Source organism: Acomys minous, assembly GCF_964271855.1.
Source record: "Acomys minous genome assembly, chromosome: 13".
NCBI lineage: Eukaryota > Metazoa > Chordata > Mammalia > Rodentia > Muridae > Acomys > Acomys minous.
In genome coordinates this window covers 40,259,057-40,278,631 of record NC_140495.1, presented here as the reverse complement: position 1 = coordinate 40,278,631, position 19,575 = coordinate 40,259,057, and the positions used below count along the sequence as shown (strand labels likewise).

General features: G+C 42.2%; 1 protein-coding gene across 1 annotated transcript in view; it reads right to left on the bottom strand.

Moving 5' to 3' along the window:
- The window catches only part of IMPG1 (interphotoreceptor matrix proteoglycan 1), a gene marked incomplete at its 5' end in the record, with an annotated part of 140,878 nt that overhangs the window by 91,257 nt on the left and 30,046 nt on the right, over positions 1-19,575 (bottom strand). The window contains 5 exon segments of the mRNA XM_084754326.1: positions 8,299-8,451; positions 11,442-11,545; positions 12,385-12,449; positions 17,765-17,793; positions 18,052-18,218. Of these exon segments, the coding sequence (XP_084610452.1) occupies positions 8,299-8,451; positions 11,442-11,545; positions 12,385-12,449; positions 17,765-17,793; positions 18,052-18,218 (518 nt within the window).

Sequence of the window (19,575 nt, the reverse complement as noted above, 5' to 3'; positions counted from 1 at the left end):
GTAATGCAACAGAACAATGGATACTGTTTTCACATCCATTCTGTTAGCCTGTGTGTTTTTATTAGGGAATTGGACCTATTGATATTTATAGATATTAATGATCAGTGATTGTTAGCTCCTGTTATTTTTATGTTGTTGTTGGTACTCTTGGTACACACACACACACACACACACACACACACACACACTTCCCTTTTTTTTGCTGATGTGGAGTTATTTATTACCTGTGTTTTCTTGGGTGTTGTTAAAACTTTTGGCTAGAGTATTTTTTACTGTATTTTATGTTGGGCTGTATCTGTGCTTGTATATACATATAATTTCAATTTGCTTTTATCATGGAATATTTTGTTTTCTCCATCTATGCTAATTAAAAGTTTGTTGAGTATAGTAGTCTGTGGTCTCTTAGAGTCTGCAAGACATATGCGCAGGCCCTTCTGGCCTTTAGAGTCTCTGTTGAGAAACTGGATGCAATTCTGATAGGCCTGCCTTTATATCTTACTTGGTCTTTTCCCCTTGTAGCTTTTAATATTCTTTTTTATTGTTCTGTACACTTACTGTTTTGATTATTATGTAATATGAGGCTTTTCTTTTCTCGTCCAATCTATTTAGTGTTCTGTTAGTTTCTTGTATGTTTATAGGCATCTTTCTTTAAGTTGGAGAAGTTTTATCCTATGATTTTGTTGAAAAATTTTCTGGGCCTTGGTGCTGGGAGTATTCTTCTTCTTCCATTCCTATTATTTTTAGATTTCATCTTTTCTCTCTCTCTTTCTTTCTTTCTTTCTTTTTTTTTTTTTTTTTTGGTTTTTCGAGACAGGGTTTCTCTGTGTATCCTTAGCTGCCCTGGACTCACTTTGTAGACCAGGCTGACCTCGAACTCACAGTGATCCTCCTGCTTCTGCCTCCTGAGTGCTGGGATTAAAGGCATGTGCCACCATGCCCGGCCTGGTTTCAACTTTTCATAATGCCACATTTCTTGGGTGTTTTGTGTCAGGAACTCTTTAGATTTAACATTTTCTTTGAGCAATATATCTTTTCTTCAACCATATCTTCCAAGCTCGAGATTCTCTCTCCCATCTCTTGTATTCTTTTGATGATGCTTGTGTCTGTAGTTTCTGTTCTATTCCCTATATTTAACATCTCCAGGATTTCCTTAATTTGTGTTTTCTTGCTTTTATTTCCATTTTCAGGTCTTGAGCAATTTTATTCATTTCCTTCACCTGTTTGATATTTTTTCCCTGTATTTCTTTAAGCTATTTATTCACTTCCTTAGAATGGATTTAAGGTCATCTTGTGCTTCAACTGTGTTAGGATATTCAGGGCTTGCTGTAGTAGGATAGTTGTGCTCTGTTGGTGTCATATTGCCCTGGATCTTATTGCTTGTGTTCTTATGTTGGCCTTTAGCCACTGGGTTGTTCCTGGTGTTGGCTGGATGTTCCTGATGCCACCAGGATTCCTGAGGAGGTAGGCAGAGCCATAGGTCTGACAATGGAGCTCAGAGAACAGCATGCAGCTCACCTCTGCTGGTTGTGCCCCTGGTGGACCTGAATGTTCCTGGGGGCTCCTGTAGGTCTCCTTGTGAAAGCAAGCAGAGCCCTGGGCTTGATGACAGATCTCAGGGGGCAGAGCCCAGCTCAGCACTGCTGGCTGTGTCCCAGGGAAACCCTGTAGGTGAGGAATTGGTGGGAGGGGTCTAATCTGAATGTTTTTTGACCTAGCAGGCCTCCTTAGGAATGCAGGGAGAGCCCTGCGTCAGACGAGGGAGCTCAAGAGACAGTCTACGGTTTAACCTCTGCTGGCTGTGCCCTATGGGGGGGGGCCCAGGAGGCCCACTAAAGGTATTATTAAATGCAAAATGGCTGATTAATTAGAGTTGTTCTTAGACTTGCATGGATTTCACAGATTTCTGCTTGTTAGTGAGGCTTGTTATCAGAATTGTTTTCCTGGTTCGTCTCCAGCCTCATAAGCCACATCTTTGTCCTGGCCAGGTCCATGGGAGTAGGTGGTTCTTTACAAATCTTCCTTCACAGTGTTCTGCTATTGTTTACTTCCTCTTCTTTTTCTCTCACCATTCAGTTTTCTTTGCTCCATCAAATTCTTGTCTTTGGTCTTTAAGTGTCAAGACCCCGCAAGTTCCCACCCCCTAGCCTTTTCGTCTTACTTTCCTTCTTATTCCAGAACTTGCCCCCTCCCAGCTTCCCTGGATGAATCCTGTAGGACAAGAGAGCCTGAGAGGAAGGCAAAGCCGATTAGGAAAGGCGCTTAAGCTGGACAACAGGGGGACAAGTGAGGCCACCTTTGCCCTTCTTCCTTGCCTCTCTTTGGTCCCTCAAACTCTTAGTGGGGAAATCTGATTTTCTCCCATGGCTTCAGCAATCTCCTTATATTCATTTTTGGCTTCTCCACACAAGTGTGCTTTTCTTCCCCAAATACATATTATTTCCCAAGTTCCCCATGTCAGGCAAGCTCAGTGGCATCTATTGTCCAAAGCCAGAAATATCAGGATATCTAGACACCCTCTCTCTTTGGCTTTCATCAGCAGTTACTAATCTCCACTCAAATCCCCTGAGGCTATTTGAGTTTTTCCACATTATTGTTCCCATAGCAGCCCTACCAACGTTTCTTCCTGCATTGCTGGACTGACTCAGTGCCCATCTTCCTGTGGTGTGTGTGTGTGTGTGTGTGTGTGTGTGTGTGTGTGTGTTGGCGTGGGGATGGAGATTAAGAATTTTCTCTGCTCCCTTTTTTTTCTTGGTGGGGACAGTTAATTTTCAAATTCCATATTGTTGGTTTCCATAAAAAAAATCCTCAGGCAGGCCATACTGCCTGTGGCATAGGGTCCAGTTATTTGGGAAGGCACCAAACACTCTGCTGATTCTGGATTCCCCTCTGCCTTACCATTCCCACTGTGTGGTGGTCACAATGAGCATGGCCCCGAGGGCCTCAAGTGTTCCAGTGCTCGGTCCCCAGCTGTGGACTATTTAGGAAGGACTAGAAGGTGTGGCTTTGTTGGAGGAGGTGTGGCTTTTTTCTAGGAGATATTTCACTGGAGGTGGGCTTTGAGGTTTCAAAAGCCCACACTATTTCAGTTGCTCCCCTCTTTCTCTTCCTGCTTGCTACCAGTGAATAGGATGAAAGCGCTGAACTATAGTTCAGCACTATTTTGCTCTCCTCCCTGCTGTGATGACCATAGGATCACCCTCTGAAACTGTAAGCAAGTCCCCAATGAAATGTTTTCTTTCATAAGTTGCTTATGTCATGGCATCTCTTCACAGAAATAGAAAAGAAAGATGCACTTTTCTCTTTTTTAGCCCCTTGATGAGTAGCCTGTAGTTGACCATCCAGTGAACTGCAGCTGACCTCTGTCTTTCCCCATTTATAGAACACATTTCTATTTCCCTAGAGCCCCATAGATTATTTCCTTTGGCCCACAACACAGTATCCCTCATGTTCTTCCTGCTCCCTGGATGCTTCCACCGAGACTTTCTCTTCTGAAAAGTGAAAGCTCTGGACTCAGCTTTAGATTGGGGCATTTCTTCTCTTTGCCAGGCTACATCTCTAGCCTCTAGGAGGGGCATGCACTTTGGCATAGGGATGAGTCTTTATCTCTTGCTTTTAGAATCCACCATATTGTCACCCACACAGAAGGGACTCAACATATGTAGGAACCAGGCCCGACTGGGCTGCCTGCCTGTCTTGCTGTTTCATGTCCTGTTTCTAGCAGCTTCCACGTCTGTGTTTATCTTGGTTAGCTAGTTGTGTTTACTGCTCTGAGAACCCGCCCCTCCCTTCCTTGAGACTTTTCCTCCTGTGTGCGATTACCTCTTGAGGGATTTCACCTGGGAGGAGGATTCCTGTTTGGCTGCCTATAAGAAGGCTCTTTGGAACTCTGGAGAGGATAATAAACCACTGCCATGGCTGCTGCTCTCTTAGCACGAAGGACCCGCTGTGTTATTGTGTGTGTGCATGAGTTAAATCTGCAGTCCCTCGCCCTCGACTTGGTACTGCGGTGGCGCGGGTGCCACAAACATATATTACTCAGTGAGGTGAGTTCATCTCTTTTTCCTCTAAACTCATCAACATGCCCTTACTTTGTCACTGTATCTAAAAATCAGTGCCACTCCGCATTGCCAGTGTCAAAGACTGTGGCAGAGATGATGCGTAGACAGATAATTCTCTGTCTTTTCTGGGGCTGTGGGCTGCAGCATGGCATTTTCCCCCCAGCAGACTAATTTACCTTCTAATTATATTTTGCCAATATTAAAAATAGCTTTCATTTCCTGAACCTATAGGAACTCTAGTGATGAAAGTAGCTTAATCTCTGCGATAAGGAGATACTGTGCTCGGCTGGGTTTAAATATTGGTGCTATTATTTTCTATCTGCAAACTCCTGGGTTCCTTGCTTAATGTCTAAGTTGAGGGCTTTTCTTCAAAATGGGACGATGATACTCATGCTGCAGGTACCAGTAAGGAGTGAGAAACAAGTAACATGTGCCTGGCAGGCAGCCAGTGACTGCTTGCTTATTTATTTATTTATTTATTTATTTATTTATTTTTGTTTTCTACTTTTCCACCTGGGTTGCTAGCTCTCTGAGAGTCTCAATTTCCTCCACAGCACCGATTCTGCAAGGGTATTCCCAGCTTTTTGACAGTTAAAAAAAAAAAGACTTAGGCAGGGGAGGCAGATTGAGGATCCCTACTGTGATGCAGGAAGGAGGCTTCCCCAGGGAAATGTTTGTGTGCCTCTCCCCTATTTAGTAATGATCTTAACAGAAGAGCTGGGGAGAGGGAGGCCATGGTCTGCAGAGGTGGCCTTTATTTGGGAGCCCACAGGAGAGGTCCCTGTACATTCTTCAGACCTGCTCTAGTGTCCTGGGGGAACAGCTTTGAAACCACAGTGAATGTGGGGTGTCAGGGCTCAAGGATGTGCAGCAGTATTTGGAGCAGGGGATAAGGATCTGCAGTATTCTGCTTACAGAGACCCTGGCCTACTGTGCAAGCAGTCAGTGAAGCCTCAAAGTGCCTCTGTGGAGGCTTCCCTTTGCAGTGCCTGGGAGGGCTGTCCTTCCTCCCCTCTAGCAGTGCTCCACAGAACAGGCTTTGGTGCAGGAGATTTTTTTTTTGTTCGTGTCCATGCCCTCTTTGTGAACCTGTCTGAGTTTGATTAAGAATGAGCTTTGCATCAGAGGGCGTAGATGGTGTCTAGGGACATGATGACAAAAGCCTTCAGTTAGTTCTGCTAAGTAATCCACTGGGGACCTTCCAATCAGGAAGCACTAGCTACTAAATTGCTAATTAAGTGCCCACTTAACCTTATTAATAAGACTAAATGCACAGGGGTCTCCCTGATTCTCCCAGAATGTATGCTAACGGGGCTATAAAAAGCAGCTACAGCTGAGTCTTGCTGAATGTTTGCACAGGAGAAAGCGTGCGGACAACAACCAAGTGGTTCCTTTTGACATTTGTATTAAATTGCTCATTAAGTTTATTGTGGAAATTAAATTAGTGCAAAAGCACTGTCAGTTAATTCCTGATTAGGCCCAAAGGACTAGGCTAATACAAGCTATGGGTGGGTGGGTGGGGGTGGGGTGGGGTGGCGTGCTGACTGGGTTTCTAATGCAGGTTTTGAAGTGGTTCTTCTCAGGAGCCAGTGAACAGGCAGGCGCTACTGACAGAGGACTGGCCCTTAGGTAATGGAAGACGACAGGAAGCTAGCAGTATTGACGCTACCCTCTTAGGAGCAAAGTTGGACAAGACAGGCTTCTTTGCTTAGTAAGTTTTCAGGGGCTAGAGGGCGACTTGATGATCCAGTTACCCCTTTCCCATAAACATTCCTTTGGTGGACATAGGAAACAGAGGGTAGCGATGTCAAGCAAGGCTTGACCCCCTGAGTTGAGATCTTCTCTTTACCAATGTGGTGGTTTGAGTAGGTCTGGCCTCCACAGACTTAGGTGTTTTAATGTTTGACTCGCAAGGAGTGGCCCTGTTAGGAGGCGTGGCTTTGTTGGAGGAAGGGTGTCACTGTGGGGGCGGGCTATGGGGTTTTCTATGCGCATGCTCCATCCGGTGTGGAATGAAAGCTTCCTCCCGGCTGCCTTTGGATCAAGATGTAGAACTCTTCACATCCCTAACTCTCTCACCGCATTCCAGCCGATCCTCCTGTCTTCCTCACCCCCTCTTCTTCCCACCCCCAGTCCTCAGAAAGGGGAGCTCAACTTAATGCCTTAATTGTTACTTACAGGTTATTATTATTATTATTATTGTTGTTGTTGTTGTTGTTATTATTATTATTATTATTATTATTATTATTATTATTATTATAGGCTGTTTCCATGTTCCAGCTATTATGTATAAAGCAGCTATGAACATGGTTGAGCATATGTCCCTGTTGTGTGGTAGGGCATTTTCTGGGTATATTCCAAGGAGTGGAATAGCTGGGTCTTGAGGAAGCCCTATTCCCATTTTTCTGAGAAAGCACCAGACAGCTTTCCAAAGTGGTTGTACTAGTTTGCATTCCCACCAGCAATGAAGGAGTGTTCCTCTCTCTCCACATCCTCGCCAACATGTGGTGGTGTCATTTGAGTTTTTGATCTTAGCCATTCTGATGGGTGTAAGATGGAATCTCAGTGTCGTTTTGACTTGCATTTCTCTGATGACTAACGAGGACGAGCATTTCTTTAAGTGTTTCTGGGCCATTTGATATTCCTCTGTTGAGAATTCTCTGTTAAGTTCCAAGCCTCATTTTGCAATTGGGTTGTTTGGTTTTGTGCTGTTTCTCCTAGTTTGAGAATTCAGTGCTCACCTCCTCTCACCTAGAACCTTTTCTTTTCTTTTCTTTTCTTTTTTTTTTTTTTTTACCTCCCACCCCTCTCATTTTAAGCAGAAAGCCAATTAAATATTTAAAGCATCACATATATTAGCTAGAAAGTGAAGGATTTTGCAGTGTTCCTGAACCACACACAAGTTCTTAGACATGGATTATTAAGCAGAAAGTACTTATGAAGTCTTTATTACTTGTTCCATTTTGGTATTTAAAACACTGTTTAGCAAATCCTTGATAACAGATAGGATATATTCAGAGCATTTGGGGGCCATGATAAGACCTGGGTCTCCCTTTCAGCCTTGTCTTATACCCCTTTATTACCATATCTCTCTCTCTCTTTTTTTTACTCTACTTGACAGAAACACAAACTATTTGCAATTTTCCTTCACTTTTAGTAAACACTCATGCTGTTTTCTTAGTCTTGATGACTTTTTATCACATACATGCATTTTCACTCCACATAAAGAACCCACAACACACACCAAAGAAATGGCTTAACAAAAGTCCAACTTAGTGAACCAATATTTTTTTTTAATTGGGGATACATATGGTCAGAGTACTCCCTCGTCACAATTGTTTCCTGCTCCTATAGCCTTGAGGAGGGACCTTTGAGAATCTTGTTCATTTCTGCGTACCTAGAAGTGTGATATCTGTCTACTTCCAGAATTTCATGAGCTTCTACTTCCATCCTGGAGCGAATATCTCAATTCAGAGAGAAATGATTTGATGCTCAATCAACCATGGCCCTTCCCTATGCTTCACTTTAGGCACTCTGTCATAGAAAGTTCTGTGCACCCACTATGGGTTTGGTGCCTCTGGGATAGACTCACTGTACCTGGGTTAACTTTTGCTCTAGTAATTGATGAATAAACACTTTAATTATGTCCACTTAATGTCATGTATTTAAATTGCATCAAATTGCAAAAGCAGCATTGGTGGTGTGGTGGCAAACATAGATGACTTTCAATTTGCATAAGTGGAAATATTAATAGGGATATAATATTATGAATTGAAAATTCATAATTCAATCCATTAGATTCTCTAGTTGGTGCCTAGGTGATAATTTTTATTTTAATCTTCTAAAATTTTAATCAGTTTTATTAATATATAATTGACATATAAAAATGAAAGCACTTAAAATACACCTTGATGGATTTTTGAAAAGTATACTTATGAGTCATTACCATAATGGCAATTTACATATGTAGGATATTTGCGGCTTTTAGTTAAATGAGTTTAAAGCATTATAAATCAAAGATAATTTAAACATAAATAACATTCACCAGTTGAAAAGCTGGCCTGGATAATTTGTCCCAATGTTTTGGAACTTAATGCAGTATTAGTTTTCTTTTTAGTGGTTAATAATGGATGCCTGGGTATAAGAATTTGGAGATAATAGCCAAAGGATGCATAATATTCTGTTGGGTCCCAGAAGGTGCCATGAGTTGGCGTGTTTATGTGTAGGTTGGCCCAGTTACCTGCAGTTGTGACTGTCCCGCCAGCTCCTGGTAGTATGGGGACCCAGAGTTGGTGAGCTCTGCCTTAAACCTGTGGTTTGGCAGGGAGATGCTGAATTCCACCTTCTCCTCTGATGAGAAGTCAGACACATGAGTAGGTTCTGTTCTGGTTTCCTGGGTTAAAACCAACAACAACAAAAAGGCCTCTATTAATGTTAATAACACATTATCAGCTATATTATATAATATATGTTATAACTGCGTCAAGAACTGGACAGTGAAGGTCCAAGTTGTTTGGAACAGAAGTATTGGAATTATGAGTTGCCTCTGAGTTTTAGTGAGAGACAAAATACTGGAGCTCCACTGGGCTGGTTATTTCTTTACTTATTTGAGTCTGGGTCTCACTCCGTAGCACGGGTTGGCCTTAAATTTGAGACAGTCCACAAGTTGTCTTCACTTATTTTATTTTGAGTCAGAGTCTCATTGTTGCCCAAGCTAATTCTCAAGCTTGCTGCATAGGTAAGTCTTGCCTTGAACTCTTGGTCCAGCCTCTGCCATTCAAGTGCTGGGACTGCAAGCATATACCTCATTATCCAGCTTCAACATATTTTAAAATAACAGGTAACAATTATCTATATTTATAGGGTACAATGTGATGTTTTGATATACATTTATAATCTGGACAGATTGTATCAGTTTTGTTAATATGTCCAGCACCTCAAATTCAAAAACATCTTCTTTGTTCTTTGTGTGTGTGTGTGTGTGTGTGTGTGTGTGTGTGTGTTTGTGTGTGTTGAAAACATTAGAATCTATTCTCTTAGCAACCTTGAAATATATCTATTAAAGTCAGCATTCTGTGTAACAGCTCACTGAAGATGGTTCCTTAGATATGACTAGAGTCTGTGCCCTTCGGTTCAGTGTTAACATTCTCTCCTCCTCTGGACTCTGGTGGGGGGAGTTGTTCTATTTATAGTCCACATGTAAAAGATGGATTTTTAAATTACTCGCACCTAGTACTTTCAGAGACTTCCTATTACTTGTGGTTAAAAACTTAGATTTTTTTCTGAAAATTTAATGTCCTCTGTAGTCTTATTCCAATCTGCTTGAATAATTTTATTTTCACTCTGCAGCCATGACTGCAAGATTAATCAAGCACTACATTTTTCTGCTTTTCTCCTCCTAGAGAGTCTATTCAAAATGGGTCCACTTGTAGCAATAGTGTTCTCTCTCTCTCTTTCTCTCTCTCTTTCTCCCTCCCTCTCTCTCTCCCTCTCTCTCTGTCTCTGTCTCTGTCTCTCTCTGTCTCTCTGTCTCTCCCTCATATGCATTTTACTCATTCTATGTTTGTCTGAAATACTCTTCCCTCTATTTGGAATTTCAACCTCTTGTTTGGCACCTACTTGTGCGTTTGCCTGTTGTCCTCTCTCTATCTTCAAGTCTTGTCGGTCCACACAATTCTCTACTGTACAAAATTCCCAAAAGCAAAATCCAGGGGTTATTTATGCATAAAACTCACTGAGTATGCAAGTCTGAGGAGCGTACCCCCTACAGCCTGTCCTGGCTTATCATTTTGTCCCAGTAATTTATCCTGCCATCTTTAATAATAGCACACAAGGTATTTTGTTATAAATAATTGCATATGTTCCTTGGTTCATGAACTACTTGCTTGTCTTTGGATATTTTTTGTGCATCTCTGGTCTTGACACATCAGTGGACTTTAGTAAACCATTTGCTGAGTAAAAGAATGGGCCATGGATACAAACAGTAGATGCTGCTCTTCAAAGGATATGGCAGGTGTCAGATGAAATATGTGGAAATATTTGCACAGAGGGAGGTACCTACACTAGATATTGAAGCATATGGATGCAAACAATGTGAAGAAAGGGAAGAAAGACTGGTCATCCTATGAATTTTATGTTAAATATTTTGAATTATGAGATACAGTTTTTTTTTTTGCCAATAGTACATTGTCTGTTGGTGAGGCAGAATTTTTCCATAAAACTGCATTATTTTTCTTCCTTGTTTACAGCAATAGTTCAGCTGTACCTGCTGCCATCTTGCCTGAAGGGCACACAGAGAGGCCAGCAGGCTGCTCATCAGTTTTTTTTTTTCATGCAGAGCTGGTAAAACAGTTGGTTCTTTTTGTTTTTGTTTTTTGTTTTTTGTTTTTTTGTTTTTTTCTTTAACGCTGCCCTGTGCCTCAGAGGGAAGTTGAAAGGATGGGGACAGAGGAAAAGAGCATCCTAGAGTCCAGAGTGGGTGTGGCTGCAGCAGCAGTGGAAGGACAGGACGTTCTGACTTGTCATTCTTTGGGTTGCTAACACCACTTCTCATGAATAATGAGGGCAGCAGTCCTCTGTTTTAGCACTGTCTGGATCTACGTTTTGGAAAGGATGAACACTTTCTATTTTGATATTATAAATAATTCTCACAGCTGCACCAGTCTACATGGTGGCCTATTAGCCTTAGATGAGGCTATTTCTGTTTCTATGTTTCTCTGGCTTGATGTCAAGGATTTTGAAACATAATTGGTATATGTATGTTGCACATGACAGGGACTAATACTTGACTCTTGTTGTCAACAAGGCTTATATTTTAGTAGGGAGTGAGTGAATTTATTGTGATTGATTGGTTGAGTGGTTGATTGATTTGAATGCTTCTGGAGCACCTATCACACACAAGTATCTGCTAGGTGTAGGGGAGAAGAATTTCTTCTTGCTTCTTGTACTTTCCTGTATCTTATCCTAATTCTCAACCTATTTATTTCCTTGGTCCTTAAGATGACATAAAAATAAGGAAATAGGATAAAGGTACTGAGATAATCTGAGTGAAGAAAACACAGTACTAAAAATGTTGAGTATCTGATCCATCTACCTCTTTCCATATATTTCTGGAGAAAACATTGCAAGGCTAGAGCCATGACTCAGCTGGTAAGTGCTTGCTGTACAGGCATGGAGACTAAGGCTCTTGATCTCCAGTGTCCAAGGAAAAGCCAAGGGCACATGGCAACCTGCCTGTAATCCTAGGACACATGTGCCCACATACATGTGAACATGCATACACACATGAATGCATACCACACACACCTAGATACGAGGAAAAAGAAAACATAAAAAGAAAAGACCAAACATGTGCATGCAAACCTGTACCAACTCAGATCTTACCACTGTGGGCTTCTGGATGCCTTTGAGGGTGCCATTGAGAATCTCATTGAGGTGCCTGTCATCAGGAGGGAGTGGGAAGGGCCCCAGTGACATGCTGGAAACATCTGTAGAAACTAGAAGGATTTCACACACACACACACACACACACACACACACACACACACACACACACACACACACACACACAAACCCTTAGAAAATTTTAAATTAGAGCAAGGCCGAGATTCCATAATTCCATAAATCTTTTTCTGTTACCCTAGACTTTACAGGTAAGCACATTCTAAACTAACTTTTCAAAGATCCCATGCCTATATTTCTGAAAAGAAACTACTAAGTCACACTTCCAATACCCATTCAGTTGTTTCTTCTGGGACCAAAATTTGGGGTTACATGTGGAACGGTTAAATGATTTGTCTAATGAGAGCCGGCTAATGTTTCTTTTTGTGACTATTTAAAGGATGAAAAGACAAGTATTTATATTGAATTTGTTCTTCTGAGAATTATCTTAGAATAACTCTCAAGGCTTTAAAGTCTAGATTGCTTTAACAATCAGTAAATTTTAATTATTAAGACTTAGGTCATGAACTCAAAGAGATGAAAGAACATTAAGGCACTATCAATTATCCTTTTAGTTTTCTTTCTTTCATTTGTATGAGTGCTTTGCCTGCGTGTACCATGTGCACCGCATGTGGCTTTTGCTCCAGAGGTCAGAAGAGGGCTTAAATGTGTTGCTCAAACAATATTTTATATATATATATATATATATATATATATATATATATATATATATATATAAATTATGTCTACATTCAACAGTAGAACTAGAAACAAGAAGGTGCATCATAAATTACACTAGCTTTCTCCAAGGAGTGCTTTGCAAATACCTTTTTCATGATGGTCTGAGTTGACACTTGGAAGTAGACGCAATGAGACGGAAGCTTACCTGTGGGTAGTGCGGGGGTCTTGGTGGGCTCTGCCAGTGTCTCCCGTGGGGCTACTTCATCTTTTCTATTAGCACAAAAGAAAAGAAAGAAATGATGATACAGAAGAACTCAATGGTAGGGAGCCCACATTGAGTTTGCCTATACTATAAAGACTAACCAATACAGACACAGCATATTTCAACCTAGATTTATCTGGTTTTGATTGTTAAAGTGATATTTGAATATACATGTATATATTCATGTGTATATGCGAATATGTGTATCATTGAAGGAAAATTCAAACCACTTCTTTGAATGGGTGTACTTGACTCCAAGTCTTTCTCTCGTCCTCCTGGCTTTGTGAGGTCTCAGGAGGGCATTTATACAGTAGGCAAAGTTGAACTTCACTTGTGTCCTGATGTTTTATTGTCCCTTTGCATATACAGTGTTTTTCTGACATAAAAAGTAGCTGGTGACATAACTGAACACTGCAATATTCCCTCCAAATCTCAGACTCCTGTGCCTGTGTGTATCAAATAAGTAACTGCTGTAGTTAAAGGAACGGGGGGATTAGTTTCTGGATAAATACAGGATTATTAAATCTGTATTCCTTGCACAACAATAGTACACACTGATAACCAGCCAGAGAGCTAACGTAAGATTTCAGATCAATGGATGGCAATGTGGGAGGTATTCTAGCGTCAGACCTAAGGTCACAGTGGCAGAATTTTCTGCAGGTACAATATGAGCCCATTACTAATAGGAAATAACGGAAAGGAATTGTGGTAGTGATAACTTTTGGATCTAACCTAGCATCATTTCTAGGGTAACATGTAATTTTCAGTGCTTCATGATGACAGAAGATGGAAAGAAATAATAACTGATGTTCAGTTCTTACAGAGCCACCTAGACTGGACAGAGCCAACATTACTACTTGCACATCTCTGTCATGCCAACACTCTCCAAAATACTGGGCAGAGAAATGTTTAAAATATTATCAGCTCTTCTCTCATGTACTTTGGCCGCTAAAGGTGAATGGATGTTTGAGTCTTGGAGATAGGTCAGTGGGTAAAGTGCTTGTTGTGGAAGCTTGAAGAGCCGAACTTGGATCCCCAGAATCCACATAAAGTGTGGGCACAGAGATTTATGTCTACAGTCGTAGCACTCGGTGTTGGAGACAGGCAGATCTAGCAGGTTCACTAGCCAGCCTGCCTAACAAACATAGAATTCCATTTTTAGTAAGAGACTGTGTTTCAAAAGTAGCTGGTGGGACTTTGGGAGACAGTGAGTGACATTGACCTATAATTTCCACATGCATAGCACAGGTGAACATTCCTGTGCACACATGTGCATGTACATTCATTTCTCTCTCTCTCTCTCTCTCTCTCTCTCTCTCTCTCTCTCTCTCTCTCTCTCTCTCTCTCACACACACACACACACACTAAAAACAACAAACAAACAAACAAACAAACAAAAAACTCCACCAATAAACAGTGGATGTTCTGAGAAGGACCAGTCGGATGGAGAACAGCTGTGACATGGTAATAATTAAAGTACATTATATAAATGTGTGAAAATAAAAACTTTTAAATAGAATTAATATATGATAATAAAAAGCAGCCATTCTTACTATTTTTCTGGTATTATGCTATATGCTTAATAAATAGCTTTTGTGAAGATGATGTTTAAATGTCAAGCACTGTGGCATTTATGACCTAGACAAATTTTGTTTCCTTCTAATTTAAAGACCTTTGTTTGTGCTCAGGTCCTCCTCTCAGGACCTGCTGTGAAAAAGAAACTAAGCAAGAGGAGCCGAGTTCTGACCACAGTGGCACTGCTTAGTTACAGGTTAGCATCCCAGTGAGTCCTGCCCACAGTGGCACTCCTTAGTTACAGGTTAGCATCCCAGTGAGCCCTGCCCACAGTGGCACTGCTTAGTTACAGGTTAGCATCCCAGTGAGCCCTGCCCACGGTGGCACTCCTTAGTTACAGGTTAGCATCCCAGTGAGCCCTGCCCACAGTGGCACTCCTTAGTTACATGTTAGCATCCCAGTGAGCCCTGCCCACAGTGGCACTGCTTAGTTACATGTTAGCATCCCAGTGAGCCCTGCCCACAGTGGCACTGCTTAGTTACATGTTAGCATCCCAGTGAGTCCTGCCCACAGTGGCACTGCTTAGTTACATGTTAGCATCCCAGTGAGTCCTGCCCACAGTGGCACTGCTTAGTTACAGGTTAGCATCCCAGTGAGTCCTGCCCACAGTGGCACTCCTTAGTTACAGGTTAGCATCCCAGTGAGTCCTGCCCACGGTGGCACTGCTTAGTTACAGGTTAGCATCCCAGTGAGCCCTGCCCACAGTGGCACTCCTTAGTTACATGTTAGCATCCCAGTGAGCCCTGCCCACAGTGGCACTGCTTAGTTACATGTTAGCATCCCAGTGAGTCCTGCCCACAGTGGCACTGCTTAGTTACAGGTTAGCATCCCAGGGTGTGCTGCACCTGTGGCTGGCGTCCTCCTCTTCTACCATCAGGTGTGATGCTTCCTCTAAGCTGGCAATTTGTATTACCTGCCCGCCAGAAGCTCTGGTTGAAAATCTGGGGTACCTGGTTCTTGGACTGGCTTTTATTTCAAAGCTGTTTGAAATTGGCCGACTTAGGGCCTAGTCAGGGAAGTGAAATTTCGCTTTTCTTCTTGGAAAGGTTTTATGTCAAAGAGAAAATTTCCCCTTAGCTGATTTGGTGTCTGAAGCCTGTTACCCCTCTTTAATAATGATATGGGTACATGTGGGAATAAAGAGAATCTCTCTCTCTCTCTGTCTGGGAGAGGTGAATGTTTCATAATTTTTCATGTTTCTCTATCAAGAATGAGGATGCTTTGTGGATATCTCTCGTGTGGGTGGCCAGAGAATATTTCTGTGGGTTGTAAACAAAGTCAGCAGTGTAAGCCTAAGCCTTTCCCAGGTCATGCAGTTACTCCTGGCAATGCTTGAAGTGAGTGAGTGTAGCTCAGCACTCACATTTGACTAAGAAAATGGGAGGCCACCCTGCTGTCTTGCCGAGCACAGGTAGAGGGTCACATGGGTCCTGCTGCTGAGGAGTTTGTGCTTTTCACAGGAAACCAGGGAAAGGAAGGACACGTCCAGCAAGAAGGCAGGTGCCAAACAGAGGAGAAAGATCAAGACAGGCTTCTGCCTTAAATAGGCTGTGAAGCTACTGTGGGGCACTGGAGTCCTCCTGGACTGTGGTGGTTTGAATGGGCGTGGCCTACGGAGGCTCATATATTTGAATGCTTGGTCTCCAGTTGGTAGAACTATTTGGAAAGGATTAGGAGGTGTGTCCTTGCTGGCAGAGATATGACAGTAGGGGTGGTCTTTTTTAAAAATGTATTTTATTAATTTATTCATATTGCATCTCAATGGGTCCTATTCCTTGTATCCTCCCATTCTTCCCTCCCTCCCATTTTCCCCTTACTCCCCTCCCCTATGACTGTGACTGAGGGGGACCTCCTCCCCCTGTATGCACTCATAGGGTATCAAGTCTCTTCTTGGTAGCCTACTATCCTTCCTCTGAGTGCCACCAGGCTTCCCCATCCAAGGGGCATGGTCAAATATGGGGCATATAGGTGGTCTTTGAGGTTTTCAAAGCCCAGCTTATTGCCAGTTAGTTCTCTCCACTTCATCTCTTTTTCTCTTTCCCCCACTCCTCCTGCTCCTTCCCTTTGTTTTGTGGATGCTGCTTTAAGATATGAATAAGGTCTCAGCTGCTGCCCTCGTGCCATGCCTGCCTGTTGCAAAGCTCCCTGTCATGATGGCCATGGATTCACCCTCTACACCCACAAGCTCGCTATAGATGTTCTTTTTAGTAAGTTGCCTTGTTCAAAGTGCTCCGTCACAGCAGTAGAAGGGTAACTAAGACACGGAGCTTGAAAGAGAGACGGATTTGGATAGGTGGAGTGGAGGAGGTAGTTTCGGAAAACTCTTAGGTCAGAGCCCAGGCTGAGCAGGGTGTGCAGTGAGAAAGTGGCACGGAAGCAGCCGCGGGAACCATGGGTAATGGGAAGCAAACTGGAGAGGTCAACAGACAAGAGTCATGACTTAGTTTTTCCTCTGCTTCAGTAAAGGTTTTGGGAAGAAACAAGCAACACCAACAAGGTAATTCAAGCGGTGATTCAATAAAGTGATTATGTATTAAGTTGTGGGAAAATAAGGAGATGAAAATACTGAACCATGTAGCTGGCAATGGTGGGGCGTACAAAGTCAAAAAAGAAAGAGCTGCTGGACATGAATGTGATGGTGTTCAGAGACTTTGCGTGTGTGTGTGTGTGTGTGTGTGTGTGTGTGTGTGTGTGTGTGTGTATGAGAGGGGGTGGTGGTGGGATTCAATGACCACGTCCTGCTCTCATCATTGGCTGGTCCTACCCAGAAGCCAGAGACCAAGTGATGCTGCTGATGCGGCTCTTAGCAATGCAGCTTCCCCAGGGAGTGGGATGTTCAGACGACAATGGGGAACAATGAGGGAATATTTTGAGTGGGAGCAAACAGGACTCAAAATACAAAAGGAAGAGTCCAGATTTATTCATCTAGAAGCAGTTGTGTTGAAGAGGAAAAGAAATCAGAGGCCAGGATATTTATTAGGGGAGATCAGATTTGAGATCCGCCCCAACCAGAGTAGACTAACCCAGCTATGGGACAGGTTGGTGGCAAAGAGACAAGAAACAAAACAACAAATGTGAAAGACATTTTGAAGTATTTCCTGTAACTTGTATGTCTAAATGTGTGTGTGATTTCAACACATCATCAACTGCGTGTGCTTTGTGAGTCTGAGTTTGGCAACAGCATCTCTCTTCTTTAATTACTTTAGCTAATGTTCTCTCTCTCTCTCTCTCTCTCTCTCTCTCTCTCTCTCTCTCTCTCTCTCTCTCTGTAACTCAGTTTTCTTATTTGATATTCAGTTCTTGTTGAGGATGTAGCTCAGTGCTTCAGTAATTTAGTTTGAGAAATACTAACACTTTACAGAGTACCAAATGGGAGCTCAAAATCTAGGTTACGCGCTGATCCTGTTATGCATTTTCCTGATGTAACTAAGTTTGCTGCAAGTCCTAAAAATTAAACTTTTAATGGATCCAGATCCTTGGAGGGGAAAAAAAATACACATTTGATACATATCACACGGTGAGGAATTCCATTTTTTATACAAACATCGATCTCAGTCAGTCAGGTCTGTTCCCTTTCCCTCTGTTGACTCATTTATCTTCAGTGCAATATATGCATACATTGCCTATCAAAATAACCTAAACAGATCGTGGGGGTTGACAAATCATCGAGGTACAATACCTTAGTTGCACTCCATTATATGATCTTTTGACAGTCAAGAGCACCGAGAATTCTATTTTGAGTACTTACCTTCCAGGGAAACTTCTCTGTTTGATTCTCTGAAAAAAAGAAAAGTAGATAAAAAGTAATTTAACCAAGAGATAATGTCAACGGAAGAGCTAAAGTCTGTTTTCATTCCCTCTGCCTTCAACTATACTTCAACCTGCCTGTGCAATATTATTTTGCAGGAATAAAATTCCTGCCTGTCTTATCAGCTATCTCTAAGTATTTTGTCAAGTAACCCTTATGCCTTGGAAACCATTTCAAAGAGGCAGCGGCTGGAGGCCTGGCTGTAGTCAGGCACTGTGCAGGCTCACCTGCTGAAGAAGATCCAGGTGCTCCTGGGAGTTGCTGAAGTTTTTCCCAATGTCAAAGAGGCAGAAGGTCTCCTTCTGGCAGATGCTGACCCAGTCTTGATATTCCTCTGTGTCAGGAATGCGGTCCAGAAAGATCCGATATGCTTCCCACACGACTTCTTGGCACACTGTAACACACAGCAGTTTGGGGTTCAAAAATGGAAAAACCCTTTCCCCAAGGCACACAGTCTCATAATACAGGAAGTGTCTTTATGTTTATTTGATATACTAATTTACAAACGCCGTAATCAGTGCCGTCAAAAGACACAATCTAGAATCAGAGAACACCCAGAAGCCATTGTCTGTCTAGTTAGGTTGACCTGCGGGCATACCTGGGGGGGGGGGATATCTTGATTGCATAATTGCAATCAATAGGAACATCTCCCCTTGGCCCATGAAAATTTAATCACCTAAAATATTTTAGCACCTAATTTGTGCTAGGTGGAAGACAACGGGGTACGAGGTGTGAGTGGATGCTGCTTATGTTCACGTGGAAGCCTATAAGAGCGGTGGGGGAGGTACCTTGTCCAAGGAAATGTGGGTGGGTGGTGTAGAAAGAGATGTGATAGTTTCTACTTCTTGAACTGAGGACATAGAGCATGGCTGGCAGACTCCACCACTCTACCCTACTCACTAATTCAGATTTTGTCTTTTTCTGAAAACTTGATGTCACTGTTCAGCCTTTATTTTTTTTCTCGCAGGGCTGACAGTTGAAGCCAGTGTTTAACCAATGCCAGAGAAATACTTAACTACTGAAACACATCCCAGCACCCCTGCTCTTAAGAACAGCCTGTTAATGTATTTGTTAAAAGAACTTGGCTCAATAATCAGAGGCCATGGCAGAATCCACTGGACCACAAGAATGATCTGACTCTTGTTTTATTTTAAATATCAATATTTACAGCTCACCGAAAGCAACATCCTTATTAATTATTTAAGCTCATGATGGAAGACTTTCGATGTCAACTGAAAAATGTGCCAGGAGATGAATAGTCAGAGTAGGAGGTTAACAAAATATGAGAGATTTCCAGTGTGAATGATATGTTTTTTGAAATCTCTCATCTATCTGTCTGTCTGTCTGTCTGTCTATCTATTTATCTATCTATCATCTATTTATTTCTGTTTTATCCCTTCCTGAGAAGGGATTGAAACTTTTTGTGGGAGAGATCGACATCATCTGACTCTAATGAAAGATGGTTGTGGAAGTAACAAGATGAGGAAAAACTAGTTCGGAATCATACTCCTGTGTGTTATGTCCCAGCCTCCGACCCACACCATGTTGCATTTCTCTACATTTTCTGTTTTAGGAGGCAGAGAGATTTCAGATCAAGGAAAGCCCATGGCATTTGCCAGCAGCATCTGAGTGAATCTTTTCACAGTAAGGCACAGAGGTGGTGGAGATAGCAGTCGTACTGCTCAAAGATCTAGTCTCCCGCATTGAGGGAAACCACTGGAAAGCAGTGGCCACACCTAGAAAATGTGGTC